The sequence below is a fragment of the Astyanax mexicanus genome, chromosome 24 (genome assembly GCF_023375975.1).
Source record: "Astyanax mexicanus isolate ESR-SI-001 chromosome 24, AstMex3_surface, whole genome shotgun sequence".
In the NCBI taxonomy this organism is placed as follows: domain Eukaryota; kingdom Metazoa; phylum Chordata; class Actinopteri; order Characiformes; family Acestrorhamphidae; genus Astyanax; species Astyanax mexicanus.
The window spans coordinates 5,034,908-5,055,869 of NC_064431.1; the positions used below are offsets into that span (position 1 = coordinate 5,034,908).

The window sequence follows — 20,962 nt, forward strand, 5'->3', positions numbered from 1 at the left end:
ATATATATATATATATATATATATATAAATAAGCATATATATATATATATATATATATATATATATATATATATATATATATATATATATATATATATATAAATAAGCATATATATATATATATATATATATAGTTTACAATCCAACCAGACAGTATCCACATGAAGTGACCAGGTGTAAACAGGGTCAATGGTTTTCTTTACTTGACAAAGCCGCCCAAAGTCAATATTCTTGTCTGTACAGGATGCCACATTCTACGAATGATATATTGTTCAGTATGATTTAGTACATTTTTAAATTAAGTTTAATGCAAATATATTATAAATATTTTTTGTCAATTCACACACTGCAATGTGTTCATTATAGTACATAAAAGATGGTCTAAACTCCAGTTAGTCTCATCCAGAAAACTTTCATGAATGATTGGTTATGATGTTGAAATCTATGCATTACACAGACATCACCCGCCACCATTTCTCAGTATGTAAAAAATGCAGCCATGCTTGTAATGCAAGTCATGACGGTCAAAGGGTTCAAATCTATAACTACAATGGTATACTTTGTTATCAGGTGGTGGTGTTGACTCAATCTCAATCTCATATGCGTACTATACAATGTCAAAGTCAAAGTCAAAGTGGTTTTTATTGTCATTTCAGCTATATACAGAGTACACAGTGAAACGAAACAACGTTCCTCCAAGGACCATGGTGCACATAAACACAGTGTAGACAGAACAATAATGCAACAGTACAAAAGTGCAGACAGACAATACAACACCATACAGACAAAGAATAATAAATAAATAACAAGACAGTGTGCAAATTTTGCAGTGTGCAAAAAAGACCAGGTGAGGTAGTAATTACTCTATTACACAGTGTGCAATAGAGTCCAGTGAGGTAGTAGGGTTTTTAGTGCTTTCCATTTTCTGGGGTAAGTGGGGTAAGAGTGTGTGTGCAAATGAAATGTATTGTTAGCGCAGCTTGTGGAAAATGAACAGATCTAGATCACACACAGTGAGAAAATGAGAGAGAGAGAGCCTTCTTATACTGCCCCTTTATAAAAAATATATAAACAGGACTAAATTAAACAGCTTATTTCATTTCACACTGTTTTTGCATTTTTTGCATATTCCACTGATGGAATGACCTGGTCTATATTCAGTATATTCAGGTAGTCAGCTGATCTCATTCTTTCAGCACATACTGTTGCTGAACCTAAACCTGCAGACCAACTGCAGCATCAACCCCACATCATTTACTTACTTAAAACCAGGTGAAGACTTATTTTTATTTTTGGATAGGCTGTTAATATTATTACTAGACACGTTAAAGATCATGTGAACCAAGGAACGTTGCCATATCTTTATGTTAACATGCTTTACTTAACTTCCTATATGCTTGGTGCAGTCATTTACTGTACAATGTAACCTACATGATGGTACAACTAGGGTTTAAACAACTCTGGTCACGTGACCGTTTACACCAATCATATGACAGTACACACACTTCACTAAGACACATATCCCTATATTCTGTCAATATTAGGTGGAAAAGCACTTGCTCAGTAACATTTTAGAGCCTTAGCTAGCTAGCTTAGCAATATCTGAGAATGTTGTCATTGCAATAAATAGGTTAAACAAAGAACTGGCGTTATCTAGCTTGTTAGCTAACGCTAGGTTAGCTTGAATGTTTTGGGAGGCTTATGTTAGCCTACCTTCGCTTAGCTTAGCTTGCAGAGCCAAGCCGTAGAAGTCCTCAAAATTAACGTGAAGTCAATTAGTTAACGAAAAGAGCGATAATTAGTTGATGCTAGATATCTTGCAAAAGTCTCTAAATTCACGTCAAAAAACATATCAAACATTACCTGAAGCACAGACTCAACTGAGTGGAGGTAAAGCCCAACCAATGGTTCGCAGTTAAGCCATTAAACGCTGTTTTGTCTTTACAAAAACCGTAAAGAAACAATAAGAGCGATATTTCAGCTCACCGTCCGTTAGTCCACGCGCTCCGCTTGACCGTTAGTCTTTAAAATTCGTTATTTTTATTTAAATTTTGAATTTCTCGTTCCAATTCCGTTGGAGAGCCCACGCGCCGCTCAGACCCTGGGCTCTGACGCACCCCTGCAACGTGACAGAAACCACGCCCATCCCACGCCTATTGGACAAAAATCCCCGCCCAGGCTAGCTGAGACTGGATGCGACGAAGCGAATGGGCGTGGTCTCGGGCGTGGTCCTGGGCGGGGCGAGCACCACTGGGCAGCCTCGCAGCCTCACGTGTATATCCATGTTACACAACGCAGTAAAAACACTGCGGGTTGCGACGGACGCTGAAGCTCGCGTCGGATTGGCTGCACGAGCTGCAGCTGCGATTGGTTGGACCCGTGTGTGAGGACCTTAAAGCCCCAACCAGTGTGTCATGACGTCGTTACGCCCAGAGAAGAAAAGTGAAAAAGTAGATAAAGAGGCCCAATTAAATTAGCTTTTATTCACAAGCATGGAAAATGATCTACAAGCATAACTTAACTTAATCACCTAACAGCTATTTCATTTGGAAAAATAAAGAAATTATTTATACCACATTTTCATTATTGCTGTTTACTGAAATATTTTGAGTTAAGAAGGATGAGAAAATATGATCTGTTTAGTAATAAACACTCTGCGAGTTAAAATAGTTCCATTGCTACTCTGTATGTAGCTGCACCGTTTGGCTTGTAAGCGCTGCATCGTTGCTAGGTTACCTGTATGTGGCGGAGTAATACACAGAGAGCTTAGGTTACATTGTATTACCAGCTGATACAGCACTCATAAAAAGCCTTTAAGCCAATTACATTGCAGGGTCGGAACTAACATTGTTATATTTGTTATAAACTAGTCACTGTTTTATCAGTCTTGGGTTGATGCTGTTATTCTTCTTAGTGCCACCATTTTCCAAGATCTCTACCTTTCTATGTGTTGGTGTGATTGAATGGCCAATTTTTGACACCTAGATATAAATTTCTGAGCATGGGAAATTCAATTCTAAATTTAGAAATTCGAAATTGTGAGATCATATTAAGATATATAAGGCAATTGATTGAATAAATAGTAAAAAAAATCGATTCAGACCTGCCTTCATGTACGCATTTTGTTACAGATACACAAATTGACCTCTAAAACTCTTGTACAATACCATGTTCTAAAGTACACATATTGTTTAACTAAGCTACCTATTGAGCCATCTGCTACTTTCATTTGCCTCATTTTCCTCCAAACTGTCGACGCACTGTCGCTGTGTAGAAGACTCATAGGTTCTCTCTATCTATCTCACACACACACACATTATTACATACATTATTCTAAATTAAAAAGCATTCAAATATATAATACAGTAAAACCCCTTTTTTTAGAATGTATGTCTATGTATAGCTATTTTATGGATCAACTTTTCACGACAGTGTTCCACCATCTTCACCATCTCTAAAAGAGTTTTTTTTTTCTTAATTCTAAACTCCTAAAGATAAAAAACAAAAACACAAAGTGATTCATAGGTTGTTAAATTCATATTTATTAATGCAATAATGGCAAATCCAATAAGCATATCAGTTTGGAAGGCCACCTTATAGAACTGTGTACAATTTGTTTACAATTTACATACAATCCAAAGAAGGCACATATATCACATCACATATATACTGTGTCATACCACACACACACACACACAAATAAACACACTTCTTGTTTTGGCGCTGTGAGAAAGAGGTATGGCATCAGACAATGGAGAAAACCAGCATACAGCTGGTTTGCTGTATGGAGATATCAGTAAAATAACAAATGCTAAAGCAAAGCAGATATATGGATTACTACAACACACAGCAAATAAACAAAGCAAGCAATAGATTTTTTTCAACTTTGTCGTTTTATGAATTATTGTAAAACGTGTGGCACAAATAAAAAAAAAAATTATTTTAATGCAATAATTAAGAAAAAAAAACATGCAGGCATGAAGTGTAATTTGAATGCAACTCTCCATCAGATTGGAGCTGGGAGAATTATACTGGCAGTGTCTATGTAACTCTCTAAGGCACTGCTTGGTTTTAATGGCACTTGAGTGTGTTTTGTTCTAATAAGGCCTTCAAATGGCTGAATGGTTCTAAACTGTGCTGGCAATAAAACTGTAAGGCACTATAAACTATATAACTGAAGACGACTCCACGGTTTTAAAGCAAACTTTTTACATAACTAGTCGTCAAATGCTTGGCACACGTTCCTCCACTTTTTGGTCAGTATTTTTCAACTGCTACGCCACATCTAACCATTCTTATACTTCTGTAGGCTCCACATTAGCCTTATCAAACTGAGGAAAGACCTACTTTGAGATCTTATTTTCTTAAGCATTAAAGTTTCAGGCCAGGGCAGTGCAGCATGCGTGACTGGGAAGAGGAGGAGAAGGGAGTGTAGTGGAAAACTAGTTTTAAGTAAAGGGTTAAATAACAAGAAAATGAGTGATGTGTTAGGTTTTAAGCATTTGTCTTGCCCTGTGAGGCAGCAATTAATTCAGGATCATTAAAACCAAAACATAAAAAAACAAGAGTTGAGGATACTTTACAAAATATGCTTTCAAACGTCAGCAGGCTAGAACAGCTTTAGAGTTTGGGAAGAACACGCCGTCTGTCTTTTCAGAGTATCAGCTGATACTTCTCGCACTTCGTCACAACCGTCATGCCATTCCTTCTTCCCCGTTTTCTGGCTGTTTTAGGAGGTACTCCAAACTTAAGAGGGGAAAAACAGACAAAATGTTATATATCTAAGCCTTTATGGCACATGGTTTGTTGCAGAACCCTAATAAGGTGCTCTATCCAATACTGGATGTCAGGTGGGATGGCAATCACTAAACATATTAATGCTCTTGTCACTATCTATGCACAATCTATCTCAAAGCCTTCCCAGGACAGTTGAGAGTTCAGAACAAACAATAAACAAGCAGACTTCCCCTTCTTTTGGGGTTTATCTCTACCAGCTTCACGCATCTAGAGACTGAGATTTTTTTGAGATTCTTCTTTATAAAACAGCTCAAGCTCAGCCAGGTTGGATGGAAAGCGCTTGTGAACAGCAATTTTCATGTCTCGTCACAAGCTCAATGAGATTTACAGGTGCTGGTCAACGAATTAGAATAATTTGAAATAGTGCAATCATGAAATTCTTTGAATGCATTTTTTGTGCAGAAAGCAAATCAGGTGTTCACCGCACCTGTCCTACTCGTTAGACTTATCACAGAACTCGTTACCTGGAAAAATTTGCTCAGCTGAGCTTTCCAAAAGGCCCATTTAGGCCATTTAACTGTGACACTGTTGTTTTATTGAATTAGAATAATGGAGAAACCGTTTCATTGAATTAGAATAATTTTTATTATAATTACAATCATCACTTTCTCATTATTTTGTGGCTGCCCCCTTGGCTTGTATGACTGCCTGAAGTCTCCGCGGCATCGATTTGACCAGCTTGTCGCAAGTTTCCGCACTCACAGCTTCCCAGGCAGTGGCGATGTTCTGCTTCAGTTGGTCCAGCGTAGTAGGCTTTCTGTCGCGAATTTTCCGCTTGACGATGGCCCAAAGGTTTTCAATGACATTGAGGTCAGGCGAGTTGGCCGGCCATGCCAAAACTTCAAGCTGTTTTTTAGTGAACCAATCTTTGGTCGACTTTGCCACATGAGCCGGTGCAAGATCCTGTTGAAATATGAAGTCTTCTTCGCCGAACTGTTCCTCAACAGTCGGAATCAGGAACGTTTCCAGAACATCTTGATATACGGCAGCATTGACAGTCTTCTTGAGGAAGCAGAGTTTCCCTACACCTCGAGCGGACATGCATCCCCAGACCATAACGCTCTGGGGAAACTTGACGGATCTTTTCACGCACTCGTGGTTGTAGGTTTCGCCACCACGACGCCAGACACGAGGACCTTGGTCACTGAAGGAGATGCAGAAGCGTGATTCGTCACTGAAGACCACTTTCTGCCAGTCTTCAGCAGTCCACTCGCCGTGTTCTTTGGCCCACTTCAGACGTTTCTCCATTTGTTTCTTGTTCAGCATCGGTTTTACTGCTGGAACGCTAGATTTGAAGCCGAGTTCGCGCAGATGACGGTAAGTGGTTGATCTGGAGACGTCAGCGCCGGTCTGCTTGTTCCACAAGTCGGTGAGCTCGGAAGTGGACTTGAACCGGTTGCTGACTGCGATCTTTCTCAGCTGCTTGTTGTCACGAGCAGAAGTTTTTCGGACGCCGGAACAGTTGGTGCGCTTGCTGCAGTTTTTCTTGAGAGCTTTGCAGACGGAAGACTGGCTGATGCCGAGCTGCTCAGCAATTTTAGTTTGGGTCAAGCCTTGTTGGCGAAGGGCTTGAATTTGAGCCACTATTCCGGTTGAGAGGTCGCGCTGCTTACCCATGATTGATTTTACAACTTAGAAATTCTACTCAACCCTGACTTTATACTGCACAGTGAACACTCTTCACAGAAAACAAAAATTCCAGCATTTATTCTAATTCAATGAAACAGTTTCTCCATTATTCTAATTCAATAAAACAACAGTGTCACAGTTAAATGGCCTAAATGGGCCTTTTGGAAAGCTCAGCTGAGCAAATTTTTTTCCAGGTAACGAGTTCTGTGATTAGTCTAACGAGTAGGACAGGTGCGGTGAACACCTGATTTGCTTTCTGCACAAAAAATGCATTCAAAGAATTTCATGATTGCACTATTTCAAATTATTCTAATTCGTTGACCAGCACTAGTAGGTCAAGACTTTGACTTGGCCATTCTAACACATTAGTATTCTATGATCTAAACCATTCCACTGTAGCTCTGGCTTGCTAGAAGGTGAATCTCCTTCACAGTCCAAAGTGTTTTGCAGCCTCCAACAGATTTTCTTTCAGGATTGCCCTGTATTTAGCTCTATCCATCTTCTTTATCTACGACCTGTCTGGTGAGTTCCTTGGTCTTCATTATGCTGTTTGTTCAATAGTGTTCTCTATTAAACCACTGAGGCCTTTACAAAACAGCTGTATTTATACTGAGACTAAATTACACACACAGCTGGACTCTTAACTAATTAAGTGACATCTGAAGGTGACTGATTGGACTGGATTTTATTTAGGGGTTTCTGAGAAAAGGGGGCTGAATACTTTTGAATGTCACACTTTTCAGATTTTTATTTGATTAACACCTTGAAGACCATGCATTACTTTCATTCCACTTTTATTCCACAATTATGTTAAATTTTGCATTAACCTATACCTTAAAATTTCAATAAAATACATTGAAGTTTGTGGTTGGTGACTTTTGGACTAAATAAGTCTGTATAGATTTGGATCATGAGAGTATGTCAGGTTGACTTTCTTTAGCCGCCACAAGTTGAACATCCTCTGCTACACTCTATTGACTTTTCTGGTTGTGCTTGCTGCCTCTTTTTTGTCAGGAAATCTGTGATCTACAAGCAGATAGTGTATGTCACCAACAGCTTAATGGTTTGGCCTTCAGGAGCTCTAATGCAACTACTAGAGTCCACAGGCAGACATCTAGCAAAAGGCCCCAGACTGCAGGTCCTGTAGCCTGAGGTGCTGGGTCAAGCTTGTTTGTATGCAAACTTCAGGGGGTCCAGAAATGGGTCTGCAACAGCTTGAACGAGGGCTAGGACCCAGCATTCAAAGTATTTTACTATAAAAGAGGTCAGGGCAACCAGACTCTTGTAATAATCCAGTAACTTGTAACAAAATATGTTCCAGCTGATCACAGAAAAGCTTTATATTGGACCCTGAGCCTGGAGCTTTTTTTCTCAGGCAGGGGGGCTGGAGATTGTTCTTTGCACTTTAAAAAAATGCAGTAGAACTCATTCAGGTTGTTGAGGAGCTGGCTATCATTCAGGTAAAAGTTTCTCACGCTCTTTAGATTTTTTTTTACGTAATCTTTTCTGGATTTCTGCCCTTCCAAACTGCAGTTGGGTTATTGGCAGCAATTAAATGGTCCAGTCTGACTGAGGGTTTTACTCCAGCCCAGAAGAAGCATATCACCAGTTGTCTGAAGACTTAACAACTCACTAAACAAGTGGTGGAATAAGATTGCTGCTGGTTATTTATAATGAAACCCAGCAGTCATAGCAGCCCATTGTGGATAAAATTGGACATCCCACCAATTCAATAATAAAAATAAAAACAAATCCAAAAAGAGACTAAGATACTTACTGATAATGATGACAATGATGATTAAGATCACAGCTATCAAAATGGCCCACATCTGTTGGAAGAAAAAACACAAGGACATTACAAAACCAATATAGAATACAACACAGAATACAGTACAGTCAGGTCCATACATATTTGGACAGTGCCACAATCTTTATGATTTTGACTCGGCATGCCACCACACTTTATTTGAAACGGAAAAACAAGAGGCAATTGAAGTGTAGACTTTCAGGTTTAATTTAAGCAGCTGAACAAAAATATCCTATGAAGCGTTTAGGAACTACAACCATTAATCTACAAAGCCTCCTCATTTCAGGGGCTCAAAACTAATTATAAGAAAGTGTTTACTGGTAAATGTCTAATCTGGCCTTTCTATTAATAATTTGAGCCTTGTTGTGAACCTTTTGCAATAAGCCTTCCCTTTATATTAGGAGTGAGATACTGATACACCTACTTTCTGGGAGTGTTTTTCACAGGGGTGGATGTTGTGAAGGGATTTTGTGAACTGTTGATTTAGCCTCTCCCAACATTTCTTTTATCTCTGTTGGATTTCTTGTTTTTTTTTTCAGGATAATGATGATCTGTTTCACTTCCATTAAGAGCTTTTTTAACCACATGCTATGCGTTCACAGCAACAGTTTCCAAATGCAAATGGCACACCTGGAATTAACTCCAGAACCTTCACCCGTTTACTTTTAAAGCTCCTAAAATAATATGACTTTGTAGAAAAATGGTTGCCTAGTTCAGTTCTCAGTGACTCTAAGGTGTTTAAAAACTTCAGCAGCACTGCTGTGTCTGATCCACTTGCACCACTTGCACAACACACACTAATCACCACCATATTAGACAATGCAGTGCTGACAATGACCCACCACCCAAATAAGAACTGATCTGTGGTGATTCTAAACATAAAACAAACAAAGTAAAAAGGATAAAGAAGTATGCAGAGAAACAGTTTGTTATCAGATAAGCTCTACAAAGTGCTCCAATACGCTTAGTGGAGCTGATAAAATGGACAGTAAATGTAGAAACAAGGCGGTGGCAATTTTATGGCTGATAAGTGTATATCATCATTTCGTACTTCACAAATCTAACATTTCACCTGACTTCTGCTTTCTTACTTTAATCAGGTCACATTTACCTTGCAGTTCTTCCACCAGAACTTCCTCTTGAGCTTGGCAGCATTGGTCTCAAATTGAGAGGCTCCGGCCTGAAGAGCATCTGCCCTGTCGTCCAACTCGGAGAGCTTTGAGTCTCGCTCCAACACCTTGTCCACATTCACCCGCATGATGTCCACCACCTGGAAGTACAAGAAAACATTCACCACTTTAGTCTGACAGCTGAAAGGAGTGATTTACGGAGCTCTTCAGGGCTGCAGCTAGTTGTGGATCCATGCTGTCCGTTCTGGACATGGAGGCTTCTTAAATCAGTCTGATTTTATAGCAGGTTAAGAAAAGGCCAAGGCTAAAACTGCAGAGATGTTTTGTTTCCTCCACAGTCCTGGCATGTATTCATAAACAATGCTTTCTGTCTGTATTCTGCATTCGTTTTGTCCGTATTTGTGCATGACATGGTTATGGACAAAAATAATCAGTGCCACTGCCAAAGAGACATGATATCCTGCAGAAAAACACATTTTTACACCTTTTATCCATTTAGATCCTGCATCCATCGTATTCTTTATTTGTAGAAGTTTATCATGACCTTCAACAATGTAGCCTTGTTTGTTATAGTCAGAAACATTGAGACTCTAAACTGCCCTATAGTTGCTATACTGCTTAATATCTATGCCAGTGTGTGTAAAGGACCAATACAAGTACTGCATGTGGGAACTGACAATAAAAAAAAAAACCCACCATGTACTCATTTACTCAAGTAGAAACACCTGCAGGAACACTTGGTCACATGGTGCTGTTGCTTACTGTAAGGCCTATTCTGCAGTGGTTTCCTTTTTGATGTACTCCAACGGAAAGATACAACAGAAGTGAACCACATGTTATCTACAGCGACCTAAAATAGTGTTTATCTGAGAGACCAGACAAAGAACAGAACACAGGAGAGGGAGCAGAACAAAAAAAACTCCCAAAAAGCCACAACCCAACAAACAGGATGAGAGGAAGTGGTTTGTAAAAGGAACTTGATCTACCAAAGAGTGTGGTGCTATTAGAATTCACACAATAAAAAAATGTTTCAAACAGTCTCACAGTCTTAAATTAGAACAGTATAGAAAAATTATAAATGTTTATGTTGATGTCCAGGATTGATTTTTTTATCTTTCAATATTTACATACACTGTTCAGTAAAGTAACTTTAAATATAATTTAAAAAACTATATGCATGGTAAGATAATTGTAAAAAACATCTGATTACTTGACTCTTAATATACTTAATTACTAGGAGTGGAGATGGCACGATCAGTTTTTTATGACTTCTAGTGATCACTGGTACTGATCAAGGGCTGTTTGGTTTCCAAGCGAAGTTTGTTGAGGAATAATAGTGCATGACGTCTGTATTGGTCTGCATTGTCTTTCAAGCTAAAATGTACTTTACATTAGGAATTAAACACTGAACACTGTGGAACTTTGAGTAACAGCAGCGAGAGCCATGAACTCACATACATTACTTTACTATGGAGCTCAGAGTGTTATTAGCCGTCTTGGTGAGCTCTGCTGCGTTCTGAAATCAAGAGTAAGAGACTCTTGAGAGGGGTATCCAGTTAGTAATGTTAAAAGGTATTTACTGTGCTCCCCAGAGAAACAATAGATTGACCCATTCTACAGATGAACGAGGTTCTGCCACACTGACTGAAGTCCATATTGCCATCTCGTAGCTTTACGTGGATCTGCAGTGTCTTTCAGTGACCTTTATTAAAACATCTCCAAAGTTCTTCTTATTATTAATATTTTTCATCATAACTGCTGATTTGACCAACTAATGCTTACTGATGTTAGGTCAAGTGAGCTGGTTTTAGAATTGAACCATCTATGTTTGGCTGAGGGGTGTCCAGTAGAAATGTGTAAGCATTATTTTTTTTAGTTAGTACTGCAAATCAGTTTTTTTTTTTACTGTATGTTATTGTTATGTGTACACGCGTCTTGACATTCACAAAAAAACAGATTTTTTTTTTTAGATAAAATGTTTTAAATAATGTGTTTAGTTTCCTAAAACATCTAAAAACAACTGTATGTAAGTAAGTAAACGTGTATATATATACATTTAGAAGAAGAGCACATAAATGAAAACTCTTGTTTGCTTTAAAACTCTTGACTTTTGTTTTCACATACATTTTAATGGCTCTATTGAATCTGTCAATCTCTCTTAACCTCCTTTTTGCTGTTTACTGGAAAAGTCCCTTTTCCAACAGCGCAGCAGAGAATTACGAGACTGCGCAACCTCCCTCTCGAAAATTACATAACTAACGACCATGGTAACGAAACCAAACACCTCAGCTGACGCATAACTAACCCATATGCTCTAGTGATCCACAAACGGCCTGACAGAAGAGGCAGCGGGATGGAGTCCCGCCCCTTAGAGGCAGGCCCAGATGGGAAAGGCAACATGCGCGGGCCCATGCTTCACTTACATAACCATGGTGACTGCTGTTATATAATGGGATGGGAGCCTATGAGCGTCCGCCTGGGTGAGTGAGGTCGGCCCACGAGGAGGTTCAAGGGTCTGTGTGGTGGCTGTAGGACCCAGACGTGTCCTGTGTTGAACTGCAGGACACCAGCAGCAATCAGGGCATATATTGTGTGCTACATAACAGTCAAATGACTGAACTGACATGTGGTAATAGTAGGGAATTGGTACAAGGATCTGGGGCATTGAGTTTTGCACCATTTAATTTATATTTATGCAATTACTCTGTAATGATCAGTAGTCCTTTTTATTTTTAAAGGTGTTATTGTAATTACTGCAATAGAAAATTGCCATAATAGCAAAAAAAAATACATGTCCACATAGTCCAGAAAAAAAAAGAGTTTAACAGAATAAAGTAAAATCTTAAATCACTTCAGTCTGGTAATACAAATGCCGACTTAGGCATTTCCCATAACAATCAGAACTGATTCTAATTACTGTTGGACTCTGTGATGTAATTGGCATTAATGCAATAATATTATGCAGTTTTAAGTTAAAACACAGTTTGATAAGAAATGTATCATGGGGTCTGTCAAACAGGACTTTGGCATCTTGAAAACAACCAAAAAATATTATATGTATTAAATGTATATGCTGATGTAGACTACTAAAGCATTAAACACCACTTGAGTATTTTACCCCAAACCACCAGACTTACAGAGTTCATGGTCAACTTTTAACCATTTTTTGGGTTGTGAACTGCAGCACCTTCCGGATCACATCTGATATAAATTCAGGTAGATACATTAGGTTATTTTTACATTACATTAGGACACTTTCACCTTTACCTTTAAAACAACTGTAATTCAGGGTCTATTGCTTGTGTCCCATATTATTTAACAATCTGTCCTTTTTTATGACCCAGCATATAGTGCAATTATTCCCGTTTCCACCAAGGGATAAACAGTGATTTTATGATCACTAGGACTGTCTGACTACATAAAAATAAAAAGACTATCATAATCATATTTAATTCTTAAATATTAGAACAATGAGATATATTTTGCTCAGCTTCAAAGAGGCAGTCCGTATTATTTAGTTTCTAAACTAAAATCAGAAGCATTTTTGAGTGGAGAAGGGATAAAATATTGTGTTTAATGGTACCAGTGTGCTAAGCCTAATATATTAATTCTAAAAACTGGGGTGTCTGGTCGCTTTTCGCGGGAGTTCTTCTGGCCACATTACGTGTCTTTACGTACTTACGTCACACGTACAGCCTCTAAAAGAGGCTCCGGCTCAGTTTTACTGAACGCCAGCGGCTGGTGGAGCAATGGGGACTTCAGAAGGGGAAGCTCATTCACCCAGAGTAAAAACAAAGTGAGTAGTTAAAGTAAATATTCTGACTGAGCGCTCTCTCTCTCTGAATGAACATAACCTGGAAATCACATTAATTCACTCTGAAAGAAGACTCCTGCATCACACCCGCCCAGTTTAAAATGATTCTTCTGCTTGCTTGGTGCAATTACCCACTCTCACCAGAGAGGGCGCTAAATCCCAAAACTTACAGACATCAGCTTTAAATATGTGCAACTATAGTAGTACAATTCAACTGGAAAATTCAACAGTGTTTTACCTCATCTACTTGAGCCTGGGTCTGCTGCAACCTGCGGTTGCCGCCCGCCGCTCCCGAGGCTCCTGGACCCTCTGCAGACCTGTGGGATAAAGCAAAAAGCTCAGCTTTAACTGTCTTCACTTTACAGGGAAGGCGAGATTCTGGATCATTGCTGTGATGATTTCAGTGTATTTTCTGCAACAATGTCAGGATGTTGGATGAACACAACCCCGGTTTATCCTAAAACCCATCTCAACTCATCCTAGAAGAGGAGTACATCGTTCCACTGCTCTCTCAATGCTGGGGGGGGATTTAGACTCCACTAACATCACAACTGGCATTAGGCATGGTACCAAAGGTTTAAGCTTATCTGCTACAGAGAGTCTTTTTCTATTAGCAGTACTTCTTTACAAACATTAGATAAACTGTATATGTCCATAGTGCAAGGAAGTGTAAAAAGAGTAATCTTTATTCGTTTTTTCCAACTGAGTACAAACATATTCATTTTTGCATATCTATACCTACTTACAATTAAGCAACCACAATAGGTCTTATATAATATTCTAAGATACTGATGTTTGGGTTTTTATTGGCTATAGCCAAAAGAAAAAAGAAGTACCTGCTTAAAATTAATACATCTATATAATATATGAGTTTCGCATTTTTAACTAAATTACTGAAATAAAGTAACTTTTTAATAGTATTCTTATTTTCTGAGATGCCCCTATACCAGTATTAATATTATTGCATCCCTAGACAATACAAGCATATATGCCTATATTAGATTTGAAATGGCCTCTAACATACACATTGTGAACATAACATACTAAAGTAAATGACAGCAATTAATTTAAATATATTTGACAAAAATAAATGTCATATCTAAATGTTACCTTGCCTTTACTATCACATGACTTTGGTAGTAAGTGCAAGTATCCAGCGTTATGTACACTGCAGCATTTCAAGACCTACACAAGTTGTCAGCTAGAATAAGATTAAAATGACCATTTTATGGCTTATGATCTCCAGACACTAATGTGATCAGGGAAGAAGGTAAAGAAAAATTGTGCAACACTGCCCCCATGTGGATAATGCCTAACCAGTTAGTGTTCCTAATCTTCAGCACAAAATCTGTAGCTAAACACAAAGTCTGTTTATAAAATTGTGAAAAATGATTAAAGGGACTAAACAATAGAAAATAAAATAACATTCAACCAATGTAAAAAGAAGAGAATCCAACCCGACTATGTGCCTCCACTAGTGAAAGAACACAGTACTGTATTGATACTAAAACTATAATAATAAATACAACCCAACATAGTGCATAAATATGCAATCTTCCCTCTTCTTCACAGAGCTTTATTAAGCACAATCTGGGGAAATTCCATGGCAATATATTGGTGTTGTGGTCGCTTTCAATTTCAGAAGCCAAACTAGGATAGATCTAACAAGACTTTTCAACATGAAAATTTCTGAACAAGAGGTCTTGCTTACTGCAGGTCAAGGAATTCTTTCCAAAAGGAAGTGATGAGAGGAAATGTGTAATGGGTTCATCTGAATGATTTGGGAGGCATCCAGGAACTCAACAAGGACTTAAACAAAGAGCTGACCAGGAAAATACCCTGAATACCTACCTATCCGGCTTTACTGAAGGAAGTGCACATAAACACTCCTCAATCAGAAACTATCAACAGCCACCCTAAATCAAACTACAGAGTTAGACTACTAATAATGTACAATATAACTGCAGTTATATTATATTATTTAGATAAAACAAATTTTAAAATTGAAAATTATCATAATTCTTAAATGGAGATTTACAACTAAAGCTAAATTAAGTAAAAGTAGATGGGGAGTAAAGTGTGATGCAGTTGTAGATAACTGCATTTTCTTTCTTTTTTTTTGCTTTTTCACTTTTAACTACTACAAAGCTCCACACATACATTTTACCAGAGGAATAACAATAATCATCATAATGTCTGTCTTTAATTTTCAGTGCTATATTTTACACTGTATACTGAAGTAGTCTAGTAGTAGTATAATAAACATTTTATTTTGTAAACAACTGGACGTCAAATCAAATTATAGAAAAAGTAGAGACACAATGATATCAGAATTATACTTGCAAGAGAAAACTTAAAGCAAATAAAATGTTACACTTGTTTCTAAAGTTACACCTTTAGTGTAGTGTGTAGTCTTAACGTTAGAAATGTGTATATCAGTATCAGCATTGGCATGTGCAGATATATACATGTTTAATATCGGATATCGGCATCGGCCCAGAATCCCCCCACCCCAATTTGGAGAACACATTAATTTTCTTCCATTATTTTCTGTGTATATTTAGTCTGTCTATATGCATCCAGTGACTGAAGCTACTCAGTTTCCAAATCCTACTTTTTAGTTATTATTAAAAGTGTAAAAAGTAAGGGGCACATTTCCCACTGCCAACTATCCCCATAAATAAGGATCTGTGGGAAAGGCAGAGATAAGTACCTCATGCATACTTGGGATGTCCTTTCTGCTTTGCCTTTGAACTCTCTATCACAGGCTGCCTGTTACACAGTTAGTCATGTGAGTAATGTGATGTTCTATTCTCTGACAGTTAGGCTAGCACCACCAAGATACGCTGCATATTTTCAGAGCAGAATTACTGCACTATAGTACAGACTGAATCAGAGCCTCTGTTGACAAAGTGTAAGTAGGTCAAAACAGCTTGTGTGTTAATATAAAATGTTAGAAGAAACACAGTAATGGGTTTGTTAATGAGGTGTCAAGTTTGTGGCCTTTTCAACACATCACTGGAGAGGCTCTGGCTATTGTCATCTCTTCTGCCACCACAACTGAATGCGTCATATGAGCCTGAACAATGGGCTTTAACCTTCTATCTGAACACATGTAATATACAACAACAACAAAAAGTAGAAATCACCAGATAATGTATTTTCCTAAATAATGAAGAAAAAGATGGATGACCACAAGCCATTAAACCAAACTGAATTGCTTGAATTTTTGCACCAAGAGGGGCATAAAGTTATCCAAAAGCAGTGTGAAAGACTGGTGGAGAACATGCCAAGATGTATGAAAACTGTGATTAAAAATCAGGATTATTCCACCAAATATTGATTTCTGAACTCCTAAAACTTTATGAATATGAACTTGTTTTCTTTGCATTATTTAAGGTCTAAAAGCTCTACATTTTTTATGTAAGCCATTTCTCATTTTCTGCAAATAAATGCTCTAAATTACAATATTTGTATTTGGAATTTGGGAGAAATGTCCATGGTTTATAGAATAAAACAACAATGTTCATTTTACTCACACATATATCTATAAATAGCAAAATCAGAGAAACTAATTCAGAAACGTAAGTAGATGTAGATGTTTTTGAAAACTATTCATTCTAAACATAAATAAGATAAAAAGGATAGTGGTTTAATTAGGATGTTTCTATTGTTGTAGAAATATTAAACAAAACATTTAGGAGCATCATGATGACTTTATTATCATCATCTCAAACAACATATGCCATCATTTAAATATCATATATGTTAATTATGAACTAAATGAGTTTAATAAACAACATATGACATGATTAAGGCAGGACATTATGGCCCAAAATATATTAATATAAAAGACACATAAAATCATGCAAAACATCTTCAACAATGTAATATTACCATGCAATTTATGTATTGTGTCCAGTAATTAATGTCAATCATATTACCATTATTGAAACATTTTAGTGCGAAATATATTGATATTGAATTACAACTGCATGTAATTAAGTCGATCCAGGCATATTTTAATGGATTAGGTTTCGCCTATTTTAAGATTGACACAGATCTAATACTTTGTTTTTACCACTGTGTAAAAACAGTGCTGTATGAGTGCTATTAACACAATAATTATAGCCTGTAGCATTGGGGTAAGTTCAGAAGGTAACAGAGCAGTTTGCAGTCTCCAATGTGAACTATTTTACAGTGGAATGTGAAAACTAACATAAGATCATGTGGCTGTAGTAGTTTGACTGCATTTGAGCTGCTTTTCTTCCAGATCTTCGCCTATTTTCTGTGATTTCTGTGATCAAGAAGTGCATGGTTATCTTTTTACTCTAGAATTGTGGCTTTTTAGTAACAAAACTATGAGAGAAACGGGAGTACAGCATGCCTTTCTTTGGATTTGTTTGATTTTTTTTTTCCTCGGGGTCTAATGCACACAGCAGACAAACCTCACAGAACACTTAATATCTATAATATAGCTATTTTACCGCAGTACAGAAATTAGATCAATTTAAAATGTATCTATTAAACTATACAAACAAAGACACACAAACACAATCGCATTCAACTACTTTACGTAACACCCAAAGTTGACACAGATGTGCAAATACTCACACACATCTTCTCACAGCTAATTGCTACACAACATTTTGTGCAGATAAACATGAAACTTTTTGCCTAATGCCAGGCAGAAGTAAGAGGGCTAAACACTCAAATGTGAAGTAAAGTTAAAACCATTTTAATAACTTTCAGTCCTTTTGTTTGTAAACACAGTACTACAGTGATTTTCTGGCGCGTTGTCTATGTCTCTGACAAACTGTTCCCAAAAAAAAAAAAAAAAAACACACAATGCAAATTGTGAAAATGCAACATATTGTGAGGTTACATTCTGCATACTGTGCATGACCTACTCAGAACTGACCTGTTCTCGGGGTAAACTGCACTGTGCGAAAGAAAGCACATTTCTTTTAGGATTAGTAAAACAACAGCAGGAAAACAAATCACATGCTCTTTGTTTTAGCTACAGGTCCACTCAGACGACCCTAAAATAACTCAGAACACAAAACATTCACTGTGTGACTAGGTCAACAGTATTTACACAGGTCAACTGATCTTACTACTACTTTTATGACTGAATGTAATCAAATAATTGAAGAAAAGGCATGTAAGAGATCTGGGATTTAAAGGCTGATTTCAATGGCCAATTGTTTTTTAGCTTGAAGTTTACTGGTTAGACAGATAGATGGACAGACATCCACTAATAATGCGTTCTTGCCTTAGACATAACCACAGGTTTGCATGTCTGAATTACTAGACAAAACCATTGTCACCTGATGAAAGAAACAAGCAGAGCCATCTGTCAGACAGCTCATATCCGAACTAAATCTTACTGCTCTCACTTTCACTACCTGATTGCGTTTGTGTTTAACAGACTGTTTAGCAGTTTAACTGTCAAAGACACCAACATACACTCAAATTCTGTATAAAGAAAGAGAGAAATGGATCACAGTGAAACTTTTTATGAAATCTGGTGTTAAAAAATATATATATTGCAGTATATATAGTAGAACAAACAAAAATAGCACAATGCCTGTTTTATTTATGCCCTATTATTTATATTTCTAGACTTTCTACACTGAAAACATCCACACAATACAATGTGACACAAGTGAGACATGAATAGAAACCTACTACAAAAGTATTTTTATTTGTTGCCTCAGGGTAACACTGAGCACATACAGCTCTTATGTTTGATCAATTATACTAAAACATTGGGTCTTATCTTTAGTCCAGGAGACTCCTTTCTCTTCATGTTTTAATCGCTTTCCTGTTACAACACATCACATTTAAAAGTTTGATATATCAACAGGGGCTCCCAAGCTCCCAAAAATGGCTTGAATTATTATTATATTTTTTTCCCAAAAATAGAAATCATGTTAGGGAGGGTTAAGTACAAGGTATGGGCTTTCATATGCCTGTAAAAATAAACACCTTCTCAGTGCATTCGTGATCAAACATACAATGATCTACTTTCACATTTGAGTGTACTAAAGCATTAATACTTGTCTCAGATATTTAGGTACATGTACAGGTAAGTTTGGGATATGTTTTGTGTTGGGATTTTTGGATTCGCATTTATATAACTTAAATTTATGCATCGTAACAAAAAACTGCAGGATTGTTTTATTGAGATTTTTTAACTTAACGTCAATGAAGGGGTTGTCAATTCAAAAACACATAAAAAATAAAATAAAAATAGTCCCCAGACGTACAAACGAAAATCACTTTCTAGTGCACCTTATGGCCTAATCACACAAGGGAGTGTTTCATTTACTTTTGCTGGAGGATATAAGTTTGGGCTTGGTTCCTGTGTTCATTAAGACAGAAAAAAGAGAAAACCGTTGACACATCTCGTACTATGTGGCAATGATGGACAATTGCAGTTTCTAGCGGTTATTTAGCTATAGAATATCCAGAAAAAAACACAAAATATAGCAGAGAGTTTTCTCAACACTGTCCGCGGATTTAAAAACATCATCTCCTTCTCTATCCTTTAGTGATTAGGGGTTTTAATGTAATTATTAATAAATGACGATGTATCAGCAGTTTGGCGCTGTAAAACCACGAAAAATGTGTAAAACCACGGAAAAAAACTTCAATTTTTTGACGCTGGTCGCTAGTTTCTTGAAGTTAACTGACCTAGTTAGCTTAGCTTAGCTTAACGCAGCTAGCCTTTTAAGTAAAAGAGACCGGTAAAAGTTATGCTAAGCTAATTGGCTATCTAGCGCTAGCTAACCTAGCCCTTATATTAAGTTTATTAACTAGCTAACTAATAACAACTAGTCTGGGCGCTGGAACTGTATTTAACTGTAACTGATACTAAAGAAGCTTCTTTTTAGTTAAAGAAAATAAAAATAAACCTAATCAGGTACACAGACTGTTTAACTCAAAACCACGAAGCTTTTTTTAAAGTTACAGCCAAAGAAAACACTAAGATAAGTTATGCTAAGCTAGGCTTGGCTAGTTAGCTAGCTATTTGGCTAGCATGCTAACCTGTTGCTGAGGGAGGCCTGGGGAAGTTTGGGCGTTGTTTTGAGCGAGTATTAGCTGGAGTAGATAGCTAGCTAGTTATCAAACTTCCTAAATATGTATATAGCGAACATAAATATAATCTATCCGCTTAAAAGCGCCCACACATTCGCTATAAAACACACTTACATGGTTGTTGATGTGGTGTTCGGTAGAGGGCCGGCTGCTGTATAAACTCCGTAGTGATCAGTAGCTGCAGCTCTGTCTATCAGTCAGTCTGTGTGGACTACTGTCTCACAGCACACTAACTTAAAGGGCCAGCTCCACACTAAACTACTGACTCAGTTTATTTCCTACATTGTAAATGAATAGTGAAGTGATTTAGACTATGAAGAAACACATAATGAATCGTTTAGTTACTTAAAAGTGTTAAACAAACCAAAATATTCTGTGAAGAAGCATTTAGGTACTGTTAGCATCTAGGGAGCTAGTTAACTTGTATGGGGAGCTGTTTCTGAGGCTGGTAACTCTGAAAAACTTGTCCTGCACAACAGAGGAAACTTCTGCTCTTCTGTGGTACCACATTTCCAACAAACTATTTAGTAAAGTTGGAGGAATTCAGTTTCTATTAAGATGTGATTTTAAAGTTTTAAAAATCTCTGTAAAATTGTCAAATTTCCACAAACAGTCAATAAATAATACTGCAAAGATTATATTTACCTATAACTTTTCACTACATAACTATACTTTGAATAA

The 20,962-nt window shown here is 37.2% G+C and overlaps 2 protein-coding genes across 3 annotated transcripts in view; both read right to left on the reverse strand.

The window, feature by feature from the left end:
• Positions 1 to 2,130, reverse strand: part of per3 (period circadian clock 3) — a 31,143-nt gene extending 29,013 nt beyond the window's left edge. For both annotated transcript variants that reach the window (XM_022682290.2, XM_022682289.2), the window contains exon 1: positions 1,987 to 2,130. The gene's annotated coding sequence lies outside the window, so the exon portion shown is untranslated. The remainder of the gene's footprint in view (positions 1 to 1,986) is intronic.
• A 1,388-nt stretch (positions 2,131 to 3,518) lies between these two features.
• Positions 3,519 to 20,503, reverse strand: vamp3 (vesicle-associated membrane protein 3 (cellubrevin)). Its single transcript, XM_007251424.4, has 5 exons — positions 20,396 to 20,503; positions 13,416 to 13,494; positions 9,345 to 9,503; positions 8,204 to 8,255; positions 3,519 to 4,746 (listed from the first exon to the last, which is right to left on the reverse strand). Coding segments are annotated over exons 1-5 (309 nt in total). The 5' UTR covers positions 20,398 to 20,503; the 3' UTR covers positions 3,519 to 4,729.
• Positions 20,504 to 20,962: the final 459 nt, after the last annotated feature.